The sequence below is a fragment of the Protomyctophum bolini genome (genome assembly GCF_963924005.1).
Source record: "Protomyctophum bolini genome assembly, chromosome: 23".
In the NCBI taxonomy this organism is placed as follows: domain Eukaryota; kingdom Metazoa; phylum Chordata; class Actinopteri; order Myctophiformes; family Myctophidae; genus Protomyctophum; species Protomyctophum bolini.
Window position 1 is genome coordinate 4,440,747 of NC_137884.1, and position 22,099 is coordinate 4,462,845.

General features: G+C 43.4%; 1 protein-coding gene across 3 annotated transcripts in view; it reads right to left on the reverse strand.

The window, feature by feature from the left end:
- Positions 1 to 21,105, reverse strand: part of gas2l3 (growth arrest-specific 2 like 3) — a 33,059-nt gene extending 11,954 nt beyond the window's left edge. The window contains exons 1-3 of one of the 3 annotated variants that reach the window (XM_080757677.1): positions 20,937 to 21,105; positions 7,631 to 7,686; positions 9 to 192 (exon numbers count right to left, since the gene is read on the reverse strand). In XM_080757677.1, coding sequence (XP_080613803.1) covers positions 9 to 192; positions 7,631 to 7,654 — 208 coding nt within the window. In that variant the 5' untranslated portion in view covers positions 7,655 to 7,686; positions 20,937 to 21,105. Of the gene's footprint in view, positions 1 to 8; positions 193 to 7,630; positions 7,687 to 9,437; positions 9,675 to 16,321; positions 16,394 to 20,936 lie in introns of those variants that run through there. The other 2 variants (XM_080757679.1, XM_080757678.1) reach the window with 2 other exon arrangements.
- Between the last annotated feature and the right edge of the window lie 994 nt (positions 21,106 to 22,099).

Consider the following 22,099-nt stretch of genomic DNA (forward strand, 5'->3'; position numbering starts at 1 on the left):
TCTCTTACCCAGCATGCCGGTGAGCCAGATGGCCAGGTCCTCCTGCATGGGCACCAGCGTGGCCTCGTGGCGTACGGTCAGCCACTGGTCATACTGGAAGACGTCGGTGAGCCCCGGGCCATGTCGCTGGACCAACGGGCTGCGAGGGCTTGTGAGGCTGAACGCCGGCGCGTCGAACTTCTCAAAGCACACCTTCAAAACAGACAGGGGGGACATCAAAGGGAAAGGAGGGGAGGGGGGGGGGAGATGAGTGTGCGGTCGGTCAGGCAAGCCAGCAAAGTATCGGCAACAAATCTTGATTATACAATTCCTTCAAGTGGTTAAGGGGAAGGAAAAAGAAGACATCTGCTTCGCGAAAAATACACATTTTGTTGCTAGAACAGAATGGTTTGTTATCGTGTGTCTGTCATGTCATCACATCACACAACCCCAGTGCAGAATAACGTGCATACAAATACAATGCCTTTTGGCAACAAACACAAAAACAACGTAGTTATTGTTCTGAAGCCTGAATAAATATGAGGCAAACATTCCCAGACTAACTATTGGAGAAAAAAAAAGGCAGAGATCCGGGCACACATCTTTATTAAACAAACATGTTTCGACCTATACCGGTCTTCATCAGGGTCTTAACTATACACCCCTCGCATCACTTATGTGGGTTCCACCGCTCACTGTACCTCAAGGTTCAAGGTTGTACTTTATTGTTCCATCTTATGTACAGTACGTACGGGTACATAAGAGTAAAACTTATTTTGATCTGGCTTCATTCAGACAATGCAGCAGCATAGACAATAACAGTAGAACAGTGATTTAAAAAAAGACGTAAATATATTAAAGAAAGGAAGAGAGTGCAAAGGAGAGAATAAAATAGATTCAAGAGCACAATCAAAAGTATGTATACATGTGCATTGTGCATATAATCGTGGTATATTGTATATGCCAGCAGCATTTTCTTTCCTCTTCCCAGTAGCTCCTACCTAACTTTGTGCACACATGTTTCACAGTATATAGCAGTATATAAAAGTACTAGCATTTTCCTTTGCCCTGGTTGGTTGGTTGGTTCTTGCTCCTTTTTGACAGTTCTTAAACCAAATGGCCCATGGCTGGGATGGATTGGATCCTTCGTAATTCCAACAAGCTTTTGCTCGGGGTCTCATGAGTCTTGCGTTGTCATGAGACCAGAGGAATTCTGATGAAACCATCCAAGCAGAGCCGCAAGCCGTCCGCATGCATAGTTGAACACGCACAGCGCACAGACAGCGCTACGCTGCAACAGCGCTGACCCACAACCAGGCCAACTAACTGGCTTACCCCATCCTAGAAGACTACCTTACCTATCATGTGAACTGAACACTCTTTTCATGTCTGCATTGACTGTCAATGTTGGGGGGGTGGAAAATAAAAATCCATTTATAGATTAACCAGGGGTGGAAAATAAAAAATCCATTCATAGATAAATCACCATGCGGACATGGACGGTTGATTATTATTAATCGATTCACAAATGTCAAAAATCGATAAAGAAAGATGCTTATTGTTTTTTGTCTGTTTGTAGTGTGATAAAAGACAATGGAAGTAAATTAATCTGTTTTTATTATGGATCATTATTAGGAAGCACTTTGTTTATCAGTCACAGTATGGGGCGAAAAAATCATGTATTGGAATCGAGATGGATCGGTAATCGATTTATAATCAAAGTGTAGCCCTCTGAATCGGAAATGAACCGTCAGGTACCTAGAGCTTTCCTCACCCACTGTGCTCATCGTCAATATCTCGTTTCCTAGTGGATTTTAGGACAAACGTAGTGTGACAGAGCAGCCTCTGTTAGAGTAATTTATGATGTTCAACAATACACATTCATGGTATTCATGATGTTCAACAATACACATTCATGGTATTCATGATGTTCAACAACATGCATTTATAGTATTTATGCTGTATTGCATTTGTAACATACAGTATTGATTCTCAGTCCCACAGAAGGTGCACCTTCTGCTGTGACATATGAATCTAAAATGCTTGTGTTCATCTATGCTGCTATTGGAGAAGCTGCATTATTGAAGCCTGTGTAGTGGGGTGTGGTGCCTGAGGAGCTGATTGATGGCACCATGGGGGGCATCTTGGGTGGATTGCTAGTACATTGTGATTTGCCCATTACTTAGCCAGGGGTGGAGTCAGTAATGGGGAAATGGTTCCGTTGCGAGTAGGCTGCCATGGGGAGAAGTTGTCACCTGTGCCACTCTGTTTAAGTTATGTTTATTTGAGTTGCCTTGTCCAGTTTTCATTCATGTTATCCAGGCCTGGAACACATTCAAACTTTATTTTTCACCTGCCTTAAGTACATTTAGGCCTACTTTAAGTGCAATCTTGAAGTATTTGTACTTCAAGATTGTAGTATTTCTCACGTACTCTCCACTACATCTCGGATCCAAATGTTGTACTTTACTCCACTACATCTATTTCTTTTTGAAAGCTCTCAAATTTGCGTTGCATTGCGAGCTTGCTATTTTCAAAGGATCGTTATACATTTGAAAACGGGACATTCTGCACATTGCAGTATTGATACTTTTACTTAAGTAAAAAAGTATGCGATTATAGTTTTTACACCAGTGGTTCACGGGGCTGAGAGAGAGAGAGAGAGAGAGCCTGGAGCATCCTGTGCTCGGCCGTCCTCACTGATGTCCTATCACATCCATCTCCGCTGTCATCGCAGAGCCCAGGACTTTCAACTCACACCCTGTCCTGTGACCGTCTCCAACGCTGTAACCTCGGTACTTTTTGATTTTCTTTCGCATTCGGCTCAACCACTGGTGTGTCTAACCTCAATTGTTTGGGACTACAGAGTACTGTATTAACACTAGTATTAACAGTAGTAGTACGAAATGTACAATTATCACATAATCGTATAATTGCAATTATTTTGTCACAATCGTCGTAATCGTTTCGATGTTGAAAAATGTCCGCACATTGTAGCTTGTAGATCAGCTATTTCCACTATTTTTTTTTATAGTATAAGATTAATGAATGTCAGTAATTTCTTTGTATAGTTCAGTTACTTGTCATATCTGCCCTGTGCATTTTTTATTACGAGGTAAACAAGATAAATTCATTAATATTCAACGCAAACACAATGAAATTGTTAATCGCAATTATTAGTGTGACAACTAATAATCAACTTATATTTGTAACCGTGACAGCCCTAACGAAAAGCTAAACTAATTATACATTTGCCTATTCATTCAATGCTGCATTTGTTGACAAATGCTAAATGTGCCATGTCTATGTGTCACTTTAAGCTTGACAGCGTCTATAAAGTAGTGTTAGACACATCTTACATGAATCTGTATTCTGATCATGGCACGCTTGCTCCAAGTTTACACATAATAAAAAGCCTGAGTACAAGACAACGCTTGCCAACAAACTGCATTCACTAAACCACAGCAGTTTCACGGCAATCCCCCCCCAGACATTACATAAGTCGGCTCTTGATGAGAATCAGATCACGGACATCTGTTTCTGAGTCGGCGTTGTTGAGCGAGATCTTTTAATCCCCGCACCAAACCGGATGTCGTTGCGCCGTTCCACAAAATGCATCCCAAGCAGACATATGGTGTCACTCTGTGAATGGAGTTGTCAACGCTGCAAACAAACAGCAAGGCCAAGTGTTGTCGCATGTCGCTCTTGAACTAGACGCTTCCATTCTCTGCACAAAGAGCTAGGGTACATTCTATTCTATGGGGTGAGGTCCACTGGTTTAACAGAGAAGCCTTTATAATGGAGGGGATGCGATGCATAAAGTGAGTGGCAAAGTGAAATTAACGTTTAACGCAATCAGATAGGACTTTTCTGTTTGGATGTATGGGCTGCCAATCAGTTAGGACTTTTCTGTTTGGATGTATGGGCTATCAAGGCCAGAAAGTAGTTTTTTGTCACTCAGTAGGTGTTCCTGCATAACTTCCGGGTATGATGATGATGTCACGCGCATACCCTCTATATTCTTCCGCGCTCATGCTTAGAGTAACATGGCAGACAGATTGGGCTAGCTTCATTCAATGCACAGAGAGTGCAGATATTATAGCTTTGCTGCCAGGCCAAACAGAAATGTAATTTTGATTCATGACGTTCAAAATAACGTTCAACGACAGAAACACAGTTAAAATCGTTAATCGCAATTTTACTCGTCAAGTAAAAGTGAATAATCGCGACGGACCTAATTATCATCAATATCAGATGCCCAATACCACATTTTTAGGCAAATCCCAGAATGAAAACACACACCACTGTGTGGAGACACAGAACCGACACAGAGAAACAACATACACAGACCGCATGGCCCTGGTGATGTAAGAGTCAAAGTTAGAGGCAGCAGATATTAGACTACAGATTACATTTGAAGTACTTCAAAGAGAGATTGACCCAACAACCCCAACCCACCATGTGAGTCGATTCCCCATGTTCCCATACACCCCCCCCCCCCCCCCACACACACACACACACACACACAAATTACATAACGGACTTCTAAAAGGACAGGCTTGCCCAGGGCAGTCTATGCAGCTCCACAACATCAACATATGTCTATCCGTCCCAACATCCAGCTAATTAGAAAATAAGGTAGCACAGCGTATTGTTTGGAAGAGTTACGTAAAAGAAAATGCATTGCACTGATTAGAATAGCTCCCCATACCAGAGGGTATTATCCAACCTTGTATCACACACATGCACGCACACACACCTGACCTGACCAGATGATGGTGAAATTAAAGAACGTGTGCACGTTTCAAAGTAATATGCGTCTTTCACCAGCTACCCGCATGTTCATATTACATGAATGCTAGCGTACGCGTCGCGATGAGATTCAAATTGAACATTGGACTGTTTGGACGAATTTAAATCGTTGCAGTTTGTTTATCAGAGTTCAACCTAGCGGTATTTAGGCCACGTATTTAAAGACCACAAGTCCACAAGATGGACACCAATTTTCTTATTTCGGCAGGTCACCAATTTCATCATAACACCACCATGCTGGAGTGATCGAGTGTGAGTGAGTGAATGGCCGATTTTTGGGTATTAGAATTTGGCTCTAGTGTACTTCCAGTCTTTTCATTTGTAGTCCTAGTTTGAGTTAATAAACAGTTTGACCCGACCTGCTCTACCTCCTCCTGCATTTGGATCCTACATGCTCTGACTTGAACCGTGACAAAAACATTTCCAAATCCTTGGAAACAAACTGCCGACACAGACAGTCGCATATCAAAGTGAAGAAACGTGTTTACCAACTAACTAACTTCGGCCCTGCTTTTTTAACCTTCCCACGATAGCACTTGTTCACCTCTGACCTTTTGGGAACACAGAGAAAGTGGCAGTGAGTCTCCCGAGGTAGTTTGAGGGGCCACAGTCACGGTGCACTGTTTAGCTTCTTCTCTCACTTTCCCGTTTTGATTGATTATTTTCCATTCACAAGAGCCTCGTCACATAAGCTTTCTGCTGGTATTGTGGCCACATGCTCCTTGTTTTTTATAGCTTAGAAGAGGAAAAGCAGAAATCATAAAGCCTTCCCACATGAATGATAGTACCAGTTGCACACATATTTTCAAACATCAATGGCACTAGACTAGGGAAAAGCAAAGAGAAAACAAAACAAACCACCCACAGCGGTTTACCAGTGGTTAGGCTGCAATGTCGCACTCAAAGAAGGGCAAGTTGCGGAATCTGAATACCATGCTCTACACGGAACTGATGAATTGAGCTGCAATGGTACATTGTCCTTCACCACTCTAGTGAAACACATGAACCAGCTGGATTGTGGAATTCAATTCATATGGATATAACACTTAAGTCGCACTTTAAAGTGGCCTCCCCAATGCTAAGCAGTTTGTCCGAGTAGGCCTGTCACAATTATTATATTACATAATCTCCTTTTTTTTAAAGAATTATTAAACGTGTCAGTGATGTATTTGTATATTTCAGTTATTTGTCATTTCTGGCCTGTGCAATGTGTGATTACGAAGGCTAAAAGGCAAACAGAAATACTAATTGTAATGTTACACTATTCTATGCAAAAACAAAGTTAATAGCAATTTTTCGTCTGACAATTAATCCTCAACTTTGTGACAGCCCTCCCCTATGTCCGAGAGGACCGTCAACCATTTCTGTGAAACAAACGCCTGACATGTTCCGTTTGGAATATCCAACATCGTTCCTAGATGCTTTGGACACAGCCAGCCAGGATTTCCCAAGCCAGATGACAGAGATCGGTTTTACACTAGATGTTCCCACACGTGACCGCATTTGTAACACGATACGTTTGTTGTGTTTCCCATCGGTTTATGGACAGCTGAAATCGCTTTGCTGGGTGTGGAAGGGAACGTGTTACGCATCCCCCAGCAGCAGCACTGCCACCTCTCTCCTCCCCAAAAGGGAATTAGAGAAACCCCCTCCCTAGTAACAGAACAAACACACCAAGACTGTGCTTTCTTCAGAACACATGTTGTCAACTTGTCAACGTTTGGCTTGTTTTTTTTCCCCAGAGTTCCTCATATTGCGGGTTGCGTTTTTTGGGCTTGTTTTGAAAATCTAACAAGCCAACATTTCTTTGATGTATATACTATAAATAATACCCATTGGTTTGGGAGAGTGTGAATCACATTGAGTGACAGAATGGGTCTGGTGTCTTTACTGCCGCTAAAGTATATTATATATGTGTAATACCTTAGTATAATAAATGACCAACATTCATTATTATAGACATAACATAGTATTTATAATGATAAATGCATCAAATCTTTTATTAGGATTTAATATATGGCCATATTATTGGGCTTGATTTTGGCGTGTTTTTCGAGGAAAGATTTGGCTTTATTTCGCTCGCAAAAGTTGACTTGTTTTTGGATGTGGGTTGGCTTATTTCTCTCACGAGAGTTGGCAACATTGAACAGTTGTGCTTATTGCAGATGCAGAGTTCAGTTGGATAGCTCAGTTATGCTTTGGGCAGTGGTTTTTCAAGGTCCATTATTTATTCAGCATTTGAGCCACGGACCACCATTTGATGACATTTAGCCTCTCAGACCGAAGACTTTTGTCGTCATTGGATAAGATTTTGTCCACAATTCCATGCTGTATTGATGTTGGTACCATTAGGAGAGATAACAGGCAAATGTTGATAAAAACATATATATATTTTACATTCTCTAATAGTTACCGTAATAATCTTGTAAGTTAATTAATGCATGATGTTTAACAATAATGTAACTCTTGAGTGTAAAATGAAATGTTACGCTCTCAAGAATTAAAGATCTATAAGGGTCCATTTGGTTACCAACTCATCATTTAGCTGGGGACCACCAGGAATCCCTTCAAGGACCACTGGTGGTCCTTTTTCAGATTTTCATGAATTAAAAACTAAATTGAATTTAAAAAAAAAAGAAATCCGTAAAAGATTCAATAAATTAGAAAACAAATGTAGTAGTGAAAATAACCGATCTACAAGCTCACAGGCTTGTAGATGTGCAATTTTCACTAGTTTGGGTCCCGGGGGGAGAAATCAAATTAGTCTTTTGGGTCACGGGCTATAAAGTTTGGGAACCAACAATGCTTTAGGTAGGGGGATGGTCATTAATTCTCCTACCTGAAGGCCTGCCTGCACAGCCATGACTCCAATCACTGACGTTTCACTTCTTCATTCTATAAAAAGCAGAAAAGACATGCAATCAGTTCACTGGGCTCATCAATAACAACAGGTCCATCAGAAAGAGCATTGCATTACACAACAAAGGCATTCCAGAGGATAGTGGCAACGTACAGCAGGCTGGGGGAAATATGCAGACTCAACATTACCCATGATCGTATGGTATTTCTGCAAGATATTACTTGCACAGGTTTTGTGGAAAGTGGCTGCTTGAGATATTTTGGCTGCACAAAAAAACCCAAGGTACGGTATGCACTAGGCCTCCAAACCCAACCAGTACAGATAGATACAGACGCCAAGAAAGAAGGAAGCGCTTGAAATGTATCGTGAGAAAACCCTGTGAAGAAAGAAGAACCCCGTTCTGGGTGACCTGCTAGCGGTACGTCGATAGAATAGTTTGAACTTCAGCCAGGGAATCATTTGTTGCGGCAAGGACAAAGACGATCAATGCAGAAATAGTCACATTTGGTCTTTACAGCATTTTCAGACTTCCATCAAAGTCGGCCTTGCAATGCAAATACCAAAAGCAGATTTACAAATACTTCCAAGATAAAGTTGCATGCCGAGGACTTTCACCGTCTAGACAGATTGCCAGGGTCTTCGGCGCCATCTGAACATAGGCCTATACAGCCGGCGGGGCCGCAGACACCTTCCATTGCTCCGCTATGAAATGTCAATCGCCAATATTCTTTTGGAATAGACTTGCGTCTGTCTTCACAAATAAAGCCTCAACTTTATGCCTTATAGGTCGGAGGTGATAAACATTTGGGCAGGCAGAAAAACAAAGTTAGTCACACTCTTCTGCTAGTCCGATACGTAATCAAATTAGCTGACGTGGATTTAAATTCTGAAAGGAGGCCTGTTGTTACAACTACTACAACATTAACAGGGATTAAGACTACGGATAAGCAGCAGCGTACACATCCAGACAACCACGATCCTGCTAATACCCCCTGACCCACTTGGTGAAAGGTAATATAAATGAACACATTGTTTTCACTGGCTCGCACAGCGTTATTGGATGAGACGTTCTCACGAGGAAGTGATGGAGCTGACCTCTGGGAGCTCCATATACATTCTCCCTCTTCTCCAACACACACACAGGATGTGGAGGAGGATTACCCCAACCGCTGAAACAACTGTCCCCAAGGAGAGGTGTGTGTGTGTGTGTGTGTGTGTGTGTGTGTGTGTGTGTGTGTGTACACCCTGGTGAAAGGCAGAGGGGGGGGGGAGGGGGGGTGTAATCACAAGCACATACATCCCTACCGACTGATCATTTGGCCAACACAGCTGAGGCAACATCCCCCAACCGAATCCACCCCCCCTCCCATTCCCAAAAGAACATAAACATATACGAACACCAATCCCTCAAATGCCCCTTCCATCGATTATGACAAACATGGGGGACGAGGAAACTTCTGCGGCAATGCTTTAACACGACTGTCATGATGCACAGAGCGACTGAAAGGGATCTTTACCACAAACTGAGAATATAATGAGTGTCTGTCCCAATGCAGGTATATCCTGCCAGGGTCGCGACTCGCGAGTAGCATGTCATGCAGTGCTGCTCAACATAACGCACTGCCTGAGGGCGACAAAAATCCTGCAGCCCCCCCATCCCAAAAAAGAAAAAAAAGCAGCTTCAAGAGGACACAATGCACAAGTCAGCGCCTTTGACGTCAGCCAAGGACAGGACACAGTGACAGCACAGCTTGACAGCAGTCCGAGAGCACACTTACTTACTTACCTCGGGACACGAGCCCAGCGAAAACGGGTGAGCAAGGACACTGCGTATAGAACTCTCGCCGGCGTCCGTCAGCGTGAAAAGCACATCATCGCCATCCCGCTACAGTGCAGACCACAAGCCACTAGCTAGCGCGCAGAGATGAGGAGAGGGAGGGAGAGAGAGCGAGAGAGAGTGAGAGAGAGAGAGAGCAAAGACAACCCACGCACAGCCCTGACTCGGCAGCTGTGTCTGACTGGATGGTGTGTGTGAGTCTGTGTGTGTCTCCAGAGTGAGGAGGAGAGGAAGAGAGGGAGGGAGGGCCAGCAGTGAGAGAATTGACAGGGGGGGTGGGGGGTGAGAATGGAGAGGGGGGGGTGGGAGAGAGAGAGAGAGGAGAGAGCCTCAACTAATGAAGTGGCTATGCTTGGCTTAGCTCTGCCCCCTCCCTAAACAAGCCTGTCACGGCGGGACCCACTCACAAAGCTTCCATTGTTTTGTTAACCATGCTTCGCATCAAACCCCCGCACATCCCAACCCCCCCCCCCCCCCCTCCCGCCCATGTCACCGAAGCAAAAACGAGAGTGAAGAGCAGCATTAACGGCCTCCGAAGGGACGAGATGGGATGGGATGGGATGGGATGAGGGAGCAATTTGGGGTCAAGGGGACTTCCTTTCCCAACTTCCTCCACTGTTAAGGGTTAAGAGCAGTGGTTCCCAAAACTTTTTAGACCCAAAGAGAAAATAGACGTTTGCCCAAGACCAAAACTAGTGAAGACAGTCGATCTACAAGATCAAAACCAGTGACCAAAACCAGTGACCAAAACCAGCTCACAACGCAGCGATTTTTACTATTTCTTAAACATTTGTTTTCTAATGGCATCGTTTTAGATTTTTATTTTATTTATTCATGAAATTACTTTCACGAATCATTAAAAAATATTTTTTTTTGCTCTTTTGAGATTTTTTAATTTTTAGATTTTTATTTGTATTAATTAAAAACAAAATGTAGGAAACAAAACCCAGTGCCCCGACCCAGTGCTTGGGAGCCAGTGGGTTAAATCAGTGGTTTTCATTCAACCAGTGGTCCTTGAGGGGGTTCCAGGTGGTCCCCAGCTAAATGAAAACCCTTAAAGAACAAACCTACAGAGGTCTTTATGAATCAAGAGTAATGACACGATCAACTTGGGTCTAGAAAGGCAGAGTCAATGGTCATCAAGACAAAAACATTTGAGGAATGCTTTCTTCAGTTCAAGGTTTGCATCCAGGCAGGGCGAGCCTGAAAGAATTCCCCCAGACAAAAGGTCAGCCGTGGGTGGCTCTACGATGGCACCCCAACCAACCACATCTGGTAAATCTTAATGACATTTAGGATTTCAGGATAGAATGGATTAAACAATGTCATTTCAGTATATAGGCGTTTTGGGGTGGGTTGAACTCACACATAACAAAAGCGTTATACAATCCAGTTTCTCACATCTGGGGTCCTATAGCAACCAAGAGCTTGACTCCCTGCTGCTACCAAAGGCGTGCACACATGCAAATAAATGTCAACCATGGAGGAGGGAGAAGCAAATGTAGTGTGTGCGTGTGTGTGTGTGTGTGTGTGTGTGTGTGTGTGTGTTCAAAGACAAGACAGTAAATGTTTTATACAGTACCACAGATTGATGGAAACGCGCAGCCCTTAGCAAAAGGCCAGTGATTGACACGGTGACATGGGAACTACCACCACGCACATTCTCCGGCGGTCACTGGAAAACACTCGTACACAACAATGCCCACTTCTCATTGCTGTATGTGTGCCCTTCCATTTCTGTCCTTTCCTTAGCCCCTTCCTTCCTTCCTAGGTTCCTATAGCATCTTGCGACATGGTCATGTTGCGGTCAAGGACAATAAACAGTCCAGTAGTGTGGTGCCAAGTTTTAAGTGTATTATGCTGTTAAGCCTTCATTTGGGCCAAACATGCAGTTAGTTGAGCCTCTTTAGGATCAACCTGTGTATTTTTTTTGTCCAACTCAGGAGTGCAATTATTAGGCACGTTGTTACCACTGAACTCAAGGTCCAAGGACATGATTATTTTTGGCACGTCCCAGAAACCCAGGGTAGCATGAGGGTGCTAGGCCTCGTGACACGTCACACCACCATGCATGGCCATCTCCATATATGAAGATTGTGACACTGACTCCTTTAAACCCTGGCTAGCCTAGCCATATATGGACAAGACTGGATCTTGATATATCTGCATATATGGAGCCGGCCAGCAACTCTTCTACATCTGACCTCAAACCCTTAGATCTCCATATATGGAGCTGACCTGTTCTGACATTCCATGTTGATCGGCCAGCAGTCTGCTGTCACCCAGGCGGATGCGTGCACACGGCCTCGCCCTTTAGGAGCCCCCCGGGGCATCTTACTGGTTTATTGTTGTGATGTTGTTCTTCTGTACCTACGTATATTGTACTCCTTGTCCTCCTCTGTAACTTGTACTTAGCTATGGTCCATAGCCCTAATGCCCTTTGCTGCCGTTGCATTAAGGCTATGGGACTGTTGTCTTCCTGCCCTCGCATGAAATGCAGACCAGCTTCTCCTCTGTTGGGAAAATATAAAGAATGTTTTACCTACACTCACCAAAACAAAAGGCGGCTTGTGTTATTAGAAAGCCTACTTTCCTTAGTGGACGCACTCTGAACCCCAACCCACATGCATAAAATGCACTTTTTGGCCAGAAAGGGATACGTTATCAAAAACAAATACTTTTAGTTAATCCACTGCGCCCTCTAGGCCTCTACCGATATTGCCAAGAGAAAAACTCATAGAAATGATTTTTCCTTCGGGTCAAAAGAAATCCCCTTCTGGCTAAACTGCTCGCAAAGAATTGGGTGTGGTTAAGAGCAGAAGTAACCCATTCCTATATTCCAGGGTTGACAATCATAGTGGTGGATGTTGTACGCAGAGACGAAACTAAACCTTGGAAACAACAAAAGAACAAAAGAAAAGCTCCATTTCTTTTCGGACCTGGTCTGCTTAGATTTGGACTGAACTAACCTGTCTTTCTAGTACGGGGATATATTATGTGAAGACATTTAAAAACAAGACCTGTTTTTCATTTTATCTAAAGACTTCAATTATCTCGGGTGTTAAATATATAGCCTGCAAGGCAATTATGGTTCATTATTACTCAGAGTGATGACAGTCATTTTCTTCGCTGCTTCAAAACGCGGGCTGCGTTAAGCTGCATTAAATATAAAATCATCATTTTAAAATGGTGTCAGATTGTCTGATCTGAGCTTTGACCTTAAAAACTATTACTGTGACACACACACACACACACACACACACACACACACACAAACAGCTGGGGACCCCAAAAATACTTTGGCCATGTCTCGCGACCCACTTTTGACACATCAGTGAATAAGCTTTTCCCGTTTACACATAGATTAAACATCACAGCCACATGCTACATGATGTCACTGCTTAACGTCACTACCGCGTTGTGAGCTTGTAGATCGGCTTTTTTCACTACTTAACCCATTTTTGGCGGGAAGCCCTTTTGGTGTTTTAAGTATTATGTTATACTTTAGCTATTGAAAAATAGCAGATCTACAAGCTCATATGAACTTGTAGGTCTGCTATTTTTGAAAAATCGTGAAAATGTGGTGCACATCTTCGAATACATATTATTTCAGAGCGAACATTTTTTAACTCATAACTTGCTTCTATGGGGTGACTGGAACGACGTATTTTCAGATGGGGGTCAGCGGCCAAATACAGATAATTCTAGGGGTCCTTGGCATGAAAAAGGTTGAGCACCACTGACACACATAGAAACATGGGTTTTTCAGAGAATTGTCATGATTTAGAAGACGTCTGTAGAATCTGGGTTAAACATGACCGAACCAGTGGAATAGAAGGTATATATGGTGTGAGGGGACAGGGACCGGAAACCCCCCCCGCCCCCTCCATGCACCCAGATCATCTCATCTCTCTGCCTAGTGCTCCCACCACAGCCACTAATCATTTAAGAGGATCATCAGAGCTCTATTCCAGACACTCAGCGTGTCCTACTACTACCACCGTACTCCACCACGCGTCATCACAACACGGGGGCACGTGGCACATGTGCTGCTGCCACACGGTCCCTGCGGGCATGGAGGTCCATCTGTGTGTGTGTGTGTGTGTGTGTGTGCGTGTGTGTACCCGTGCATAATAATAATAATGCTACAAAAATAAAAACAGAGCAATTACGTAATGCGTTAAGACTCGAACATCTCTGCAATGTCTACTCTAGAGTAGATCTCAGTTTTTTCCGTGACAGAAATAATGCATTTCTAGTTTCTTCTAAAAAAAAACAACAACGAGCAATGGAAAATGACCATGTCAATATTGAAACTGTCTATGTATGCGTGTGTGGGGTATGGTATATCCCTGTGTTATATGGCTGTGGGCCAGAACGGTGGGCCCTGGAGCATTGTTTGGCACTATACCACTATAGCCCTCTTGTCCAAAAAGGTTCCGCTCAACGCAGCTCCCTCCCTGGGGAATAGCAACTCCTCCTCCACTAAACTGCTCCTGCTGAGCCCCTTTTGTGTCTGGACTTTAATTACCCCATCAGTGGAACGTTTCATTTGGTGCCTGGGCAGCCTGGCCTCTCCCTTTCATTAGAGATTGGCCAGACTGCATCATGTTGAGAGGAAATGTATTGACTAAAAGAATAATGGAAATTATATCCGTTAACAGAACAGCTTCTGAAGTGAATCAACTTTAATCGGCAGGTTTTTTTTAAAGGTTTAGGTCTGGGAAAATTATTACCCTTTGAAGGAGCAACATGAAGTCTGGTTTCATCCTCATTTGAAATGTATACCCATTCTACACACTGTGATTAACATTTTCAATCAATGAACCCCAATGTCTCTTTTCTTGGAATGTTTCAAAACAGTTGACAGTATAAGTAAAGCTCATCGGTGGTGATTTGGGAAAAGAGGGCCTAGTAGAGATCCCTGGGGGAGTCAGGGCCAGGGGGGACCCCGGTCAGTCAATAAGTGGTTTAAACCCGGCAGCATATTCCGTCTCTTGCCGCCTGTCTTCAAGCCCTCCGTGTCCGTCCCGTGGAGGTGAGACGGTGCTATAGAGTAGAGTCCAGGGACTTATTAAAGGCTTGGTGGGTGTGAGCCACCTGCCAATCCCATTTTGATTTGTTCTACTAATCCACACAGCCGTCCTACTATACCACGGCACTAGGCCAGGTCAGGATCAGCTCCACCTCCCCCTTACCCAACCCAAATAACTTGCAACTCTGACTCCAGAGCGGCGTTCAAAGGGCAACTTACTGTGTGCTAAAAACACACACACTAGGCCGGTTGAAAAGCACATGAAGGCCGACAGGAGAGCACTTTCACCGCCATCTCCGTCCGCCATCGCGGAAAAAACTCTAAAGACACAAATGTGCTATTTACAGTGAACGTTTGCAGGATTATGTCCCTGATCTGATGAGTTCAGCTGACTAGCACCTAAAAAAAGACAGCCACAAGACAGTCTAAACAAATATATGCCAATACAGGCAACAACAGGGAATTTGATTTTTAAAAACGTTCAGCGACATACTGTAAATGTGAATGCACGTCAAATGTTCAAATAACGTTCAGATGTTTTGAAAGAAGTCAGTTGGGTGGTTGGGTAAATAAAGTAGCGACCACTGCACAGACTTGGCAAGATTCCCACTCTTCAGTGGGACGCCGTTTCTGGTGAGCACACACACACGCACGCACACACACACACACACACACACACACACGCACGCGCCCGTGCACCCACACTGATGCCAATGACATCATCTCCTCAGAGAGTCGAGTCACAGCCAGACTAACGGTTTAGATTTAAAAAAATAGCTGAAATGTATTGGCACTGTATAGTATTGGCAGTACTATTATGTAAAGGACTGTTATTTTTCTAAATGTTTCTGTAAAGTGCTGCAGTGCTATAGGGGGACAGCCTGGCTGTAAGTAAGTAAGTAGCCATGAGACCCATTAGGGCAGGAGCCCATCGCCCGTTTCCGTAGCGAGAGCCGGCTTGATGATGTACAAACATGCGCATCCCCTGGTCATGACGCTATAGTATGTCGCAGGGACTTACCCCCCAATGCGTCCCTCCATTCTGAGTACTAGGGTTGGGATCCGGAAGTTCGGAACCCGTTCTTTTTCAGACCTGGTTCCAAGATTGAAGAAACGGAATCTGTTCCATCGTATTTGGAACCGTTTCTGGAACCATTTTTTAAATCACTGTCAGTATGTTGTCTGCTACTTGTCTGCCATTACAATTACTATACTAGCCTATACTATACCAGTGATTTTCAAATGTTTTAATTTCACTCCGAGAGAGTACAAATGAAACAAAATGGACCCATAAGGATCCATTTGGTTCCATTTGTACTCTCTCAGAGTTACAGACCTGTAAGGGTCCATTTGGAACCCCCCCTAAAGGAATCGTTAAAGGGAACTGTTAAGGAATCGGACCGCTAACAATGGTTAAGGAACCGAACTCCCCAAAGGTTCCCAAAACCTAACTGAGTGCAGGGAGGAGGCATTCGGTCCCATTTGTTATAGTCTTTGATATGACCCCGCCCACACCTGGCCACTGGGCTGCTATGAGCCTGGTTGTTACTCATGTGATTTTACATTAGAATCTTCAACTGAAGAGATGCATGCTTTGTATGGAACATTTTCAATGTGGTTTACTGGTTTGTGCAGGGTCAGGTGTACTGTATATGAGCTGCTCATTTCTACCAATCCAAGCTCAGTTGTTGTGCAACCGTTTTGGGTGGGTGGCTTCGAGATAAGAACTAAGTAAACAAGTAAAAGTGTTACCCTTTTAACTCCATCCATTTTGAATGAAAGAAAACAAACATGCTACCATGTAAGCAGGTCTTCATCAGGATCAGTTCAAAGATAAGCCTTTACAGTAGGTCACTCGGACCACCCTCTCCTGAAAGGACAGGTCAAGGAGAAGTAAGAGGGGTCAACAGGTTTAGCCTCATTACCTGGTCTGTACGTTAATCCTGGTCCTAACGTGAACAGACAGCAAGACTATAGGGGACCTTTCACCTTAATCAGCCTCACTCAAGAGACTGGGACAGAAGACAGGCAGGCAGACAGGAGGTCTTTAATGGATAACGAGTAGCTTATTCCCTGCTGCAGGTGTTGTTAAATGTTAACACAGTCAGGAAGTTCAGGAACACAAGTTCAGGAACACATCCAAAAAGAGCCCCGAGAGGTACTAGGTAGACAGTTCTATGCAAAAACTCTGAAAGATATGCACATCCCCACAGTTTCATAACGCAAATACTAGATCACTTGCATCTTTTAAAACAGGCCTGAAAATCCATCTTTCAGCAGGCCCAAGGGAGAGGAAATGATCCTTCCAAATTTCCCCCTCCGTGTGCATAAGGGTTTCTATTTTTTCCTGTGATGATACAGAATTTTGTTATTCGTCATGTCATGTCTATGAATTGATTGCATAGGGCCTAAATGGAAACAAGACCGCAAGGACTTTGTGTGACTGTACTCCGTTGCTGTTTTTACATTTCTGTCTAATAAACTATTCAATCAAAAGTTTTTAGACACCGTTCTGGACCCAAAACATTATCTTAATGAAGAAAAAAGGCAATGTCCGCACACAATGTTTGTTCCCCATCATCTATTTGTTTTAACCAAACAACAATGCGTCGCCCATCAATTAGCAGCACCAACCTGCTAATTAGGAGCAGTGTCTTACTGAAGGACACTTCAACATAAAGACAGGAGGAGTTGCGGAACATTGGGGACCTTCAGTCTACCTCCTGAGCCACTGCCACCCTGCTAGAACACAAGTAAACTCAAACCTGTAATTCAACCAAATGGGCCCAGAGAAATAACACAGTACAATGACCACATTATCTTTCCATGTTACACTACCGGCTGTAAACCGGGCCAATGCTCTCTCCAATCCAAGGCATATAGGCCTAAACTAAACCCCTTCTGTCCTCCTGCATGCTTATCCCTCATTTCCCCTCCCACTTGGTCCCTTTCTGTAAGCCCTAGCCTACCCTAAATAAACGAGGGCTAATCCAAGATTTCATTATGATTTCTATTGTATCCACTACATGCAATATCACAACCCATATGGGCCCTTGTGGAGCTTTGACCCAATAAGCAGCACAGGCAAGCCTGTATCTCGTCAGTCAGTCAGTGGCGTCATGTGGGGGTTTCTCCGCCGGCCGGTCGGGAGATTCCTTCCTTCTGGGACTTTGGCAGCCCCCGAAATGCAGAGCTGTGGCTGCCAAAGATCACGCAGATGGCGATTATGAAGATAGAGGAGCTGGACTGCAGCTCGTGCGCGACGCGTACCGGCACATTCATTCAGTCGTTGGCCACCGTTCAAACAAAGGCTGGTAATGATGACGGCTTTAGTTAGTATGAAACACTTGTCATTTTGTCAATGATCTGGTTAAACCGATGACACCCCCTCCTACTGTAGGTAACACTTCCTATGAATGTCTATAATGCTTTATAAACATACTCATAATCCATTCTAATCTAACCCTTAAATGATAGCAACAACAATACGTTTGTTATAAAGTTTGCTTTATAACAATAATCAAACAAAAATAACACATTGTAAAGCATTTTATAATGACTTGGAATAACTGGAATAATAATATAAATAAATACTGGAGTATTTCCATTGATAATCGATTGGGATACAGGCGTTGACACTATAAGGTTGCCCACCTGCCCCTGGCAGGTAAATAAAACTTTTGGGCAGGTGGAGTTTGCTTTCAGGTTGCCCGACCCGAGGGGACGCAACTGTCTATAAACACAACACGAGATATCTGTCTAAACACCTATACATGTAACATTCGATTACTGTTGTGTTTACCTATAATGTCCCGTTTTCACTGTTGCTACACTTAAAAATATAAAACAACAAGTGTGAACCCATAGTCATATCCTAGATAAGATGAAGGTATTTGGCATAAAAATGTAGGTATGACATTTTGTATCGCACAGCCACAGAAAGTACAAAATAAAGTGTTAAATGTAGCGGTAATTACAATTTTACCTATCATTTTATAATGGACAATTAATTTACTTTTCGGGCATGTGGGCATGACCTGGCTTTGGGTAAGTAAACTTGATATGTACTTGCTCGACGGGCAAGTGCTTCTTGAGACCTTATAGTGTCAACAAACCCTGGGATAGCATATAGCCTCGCGTAGCCAGACAACTATTCCACAATCTCCGACTGTGTGACGGAAGCATTTAGAAATTGCGAGAGGCAACAGTCTGGAAACGCGAGACTAAGCTAGACACCGGACTGAGATTTGTTCCAACTTTTAGGTTACATAGTAAAGACAATTATGAGCCACAGGGTGTGCCACACCCACTGTGCCTGCGTGTGTGTGTGTGTGTGTGTGTGGGGGGGGGGGGAGCTCGCCCAACTAACGCAAGAGCTCAAAGAAAGACTGTGTCCAACCAATGTCTGAGAAAAACAGGTCAAATCTGCCACTAACACACCAAAACTCATGCATAGCCTATTATTGCACATTGTAATAATGAACAAAACACAATGTGCTATTTTTATGCTGTGGTTTCAATATGTTCTGCATGCACCAACATGTGTACTGCTACTGCTAAATGGCATTCGCTTAAAATGGTGCTGCTTTATTGATTATGACATGATCAAATCAATGAACCGAAATCAGCATCAGCAGCACAAGATCAAACAATGAGAGGTCATCTTGTGCCAATAATAGCAAACTCAAACTTTTCTCAGTTTCTGACAAGGGGAAAAATTGCAGTACAAAAGTATATCCCCAAGCAGCCATAAATCTAAGTGTTTGAAGTCTTTCTATTTCTCCGCTGTTGTCACTGCACTCTGCAGGAAGCACCTGTTCAAAACTCCAGAGGGGTTTTTGCATTCAAAAGGAAATACCTTTTTTCCACGTATTCTTTGGTTGTCCTTGAGTGAATGCTATTGACAGATTAATGTGAGCTTAATCAACAAACAACCTGCAGTCAATGGGTGGTGTTGATAACTACAACTGTACATCCTACCTGTCAAACACACAACACATTAATGCAGGCCAATATTGCACAGCATGTTTTAAAGCCATGGCCTATAGCACGAACATAAAAGGCTACATGTTTGTGATTTAAGTGTGTTGTGCAAGCAAAGGTTCAAACATGTAGACATTCAAGGACAGCCCTACATGGCTTTGGTTCTAAACCTGGGGTGCTGGGACCCCCACAGGGGCAGGGCCCAGGTGTGTGTGTGTGTGTGTGTGTGTGTGTGTGTGTGTGTGTGTGTGTGTGTGTGTGTGTGTGTGTGTGTGTGTGTACACAGCACTGTAAAAATAGACTGGTTTTATCACAATGACACGCATGTCAATTCACTACAAGATATTCCAAATACCCCAGATATTGTGTTCATCAATGAAATTAGAAAAACTGTCACTATATTTGAAATAGGCTGCCTTGGGATATACCTGTCAACTTATTGTCCTTGTATTTGGAAGTCTGGGCCATGTCCATAAACTTGTGCTCAGGGGTCTGCAATTGGGTGGATTGCAAAAGACAAATGCAGAAAAGCTGGCTAAATACTGTTCCGTCTCAGCTACTATGGCCAGTCTGTCTATCTGGAGAAGGCGTTGTTTCATTTATCCCTAGGTGGCTTAAAAAACCCAAAACAAACATCCTGTCTAGTAGTGTCAAGTAATAGTATGTCATCAATGTGCTACATCTTTTTTTTCCCTTTTCCCTCTGTGTGTTAAGCATGTGCACTGCAGCAGTTATATCTGGTTGGACCATATAATGTAACCTAATTCTGATCATTGTTTGGGTCTATTGTATTACGCCTCTTGTGCAAGATCCAAATAAAAATAATTAAAATGTTTGTTTTCATCATTCTAAATTAATGCTTTAGATTTGACCGTGTAATGGCAGACTCCAGATATGGGGGGTGGGTCCGCGACTTAATAATGCACATCAAAATGGTGAGAAAGGTAGGCCTACTGATCTAAATCAAATGATAATAATTGCCTGTCCCCCAGGACAACAGGCAATTATATGTGTTACAATAAAATCACTCCACCATCCTATTACTATCTCTCAATCCGTTCAAACTAAACCAGTTCAAACATAGACAGTTATAGTTTGCCATGGCAATGATGGCAGCACGCCAAAAGCCACGCCACGCAATAAGCCTGCCTGGTTTAGCTGGCTGCTTTTTCTCCTCTGCGTCAAATGTCAAACAAACAACAAACAATGAGTATGATCGCACCTCGCTCCAGCAACGATACACACAAATAACCACCCATGCAGATACTTTCTCACTTTATTATACGCGATGTCCACGAGGCTTCAATTCGTGGATTTGGGGGGTACAGAATCGGGACAGCACACTCTCGCAGTCTCACACACAGATACAAAGTCATGATAACTTTTTCTGTTATACGCAAAAAGTTTTTGAGAAAAGATTTTAAACTCACCACCATTGAGATAAAGACGATCGTCTGATTTGATTGACTCCAGCTTTGAAACTATTTATTCTTCGGACTCCTTTCCGTTGGCTGTCAAACATTACTCAGTCTTTCCAGACGTCGTTGCTTGCTTGCTCTCGCTCTCTCGCTCTCTCTCTCTCTGTGTGTGTGTGTGTGTGTGTGTGTGTGTGTGTGGAATGCGATCATCATGTTGTGGAGGATGTTTTGGGGGAGACGGGGAGTGGAGTTTTTGCGCTGTTCGAAACAGCCAACCACGGCGCGCGGACTCGCGTCGCCTGCCTGTGCACTTTTCAATGGAACTACTCCACACGGGGGCGTGACACAAGTCCTGTCCCGCGGGAACAGCAGCAGGTGGGCGGGGGGGATACCAAAGAGAGGATGAGTAGCCTACCTGGTCCTGAGTACAGGGTGTCAACTTACTGACCACTATACACCTGTTCTCAGTTCCAGGGGGTCCCCAGCTAAATTATAGTTTGGAACCAAATGGACCCTTATGGTTTTGTAACTTTTGAGAGTGTACAAACGGGGAACCAAATGGACCCGTTAGTTCCATTTGTACACTCTCAGAGTTAAATTAACATTGATTTTACATAAATTGGGGTCTCAGCCAATGCCATTAAATGTCAAACTGGGGGACCTTCCTTGAAATTAAACAGGTTCACTACTACTACAAAAGAAACTTCTCTTATGGGGGTCCACGGGCTAATTAGTGTCAATTTGGGGGTCCTTGACATGAAAAAGTTTGGGAACCACTGTTCTAGAGCCTACGATACTGAGTGAGTGCGTACCTGAGTACAGGGTGTCAGTTTACTGACCACTGCACCTTGTTCTCTCTAGCTATCTCTATAGGCCGATAGGCTACTGGCTGGCAGTGGTGGGGAAAAATATACTGATCCACAGGATCCAACATTGTTTTGATCACCTTTTTGGCCTATACTGGTTGTATTGAGGATGAGGATGAGGTCTTCATTTTGTTTTAATAAACTTGAATTTGAAATAATACTGTTTCAGCTGCGTTGTAGGCGAGTAAGTATAGACAGTTTACGACGTACTGTACACAGTGTTTTATAGCCTACAGCCACTGAGCCAAGATATTATATGTAACATACATAAATTGTAGCCTTTAAAATGACCATGACAAAAAATATTTA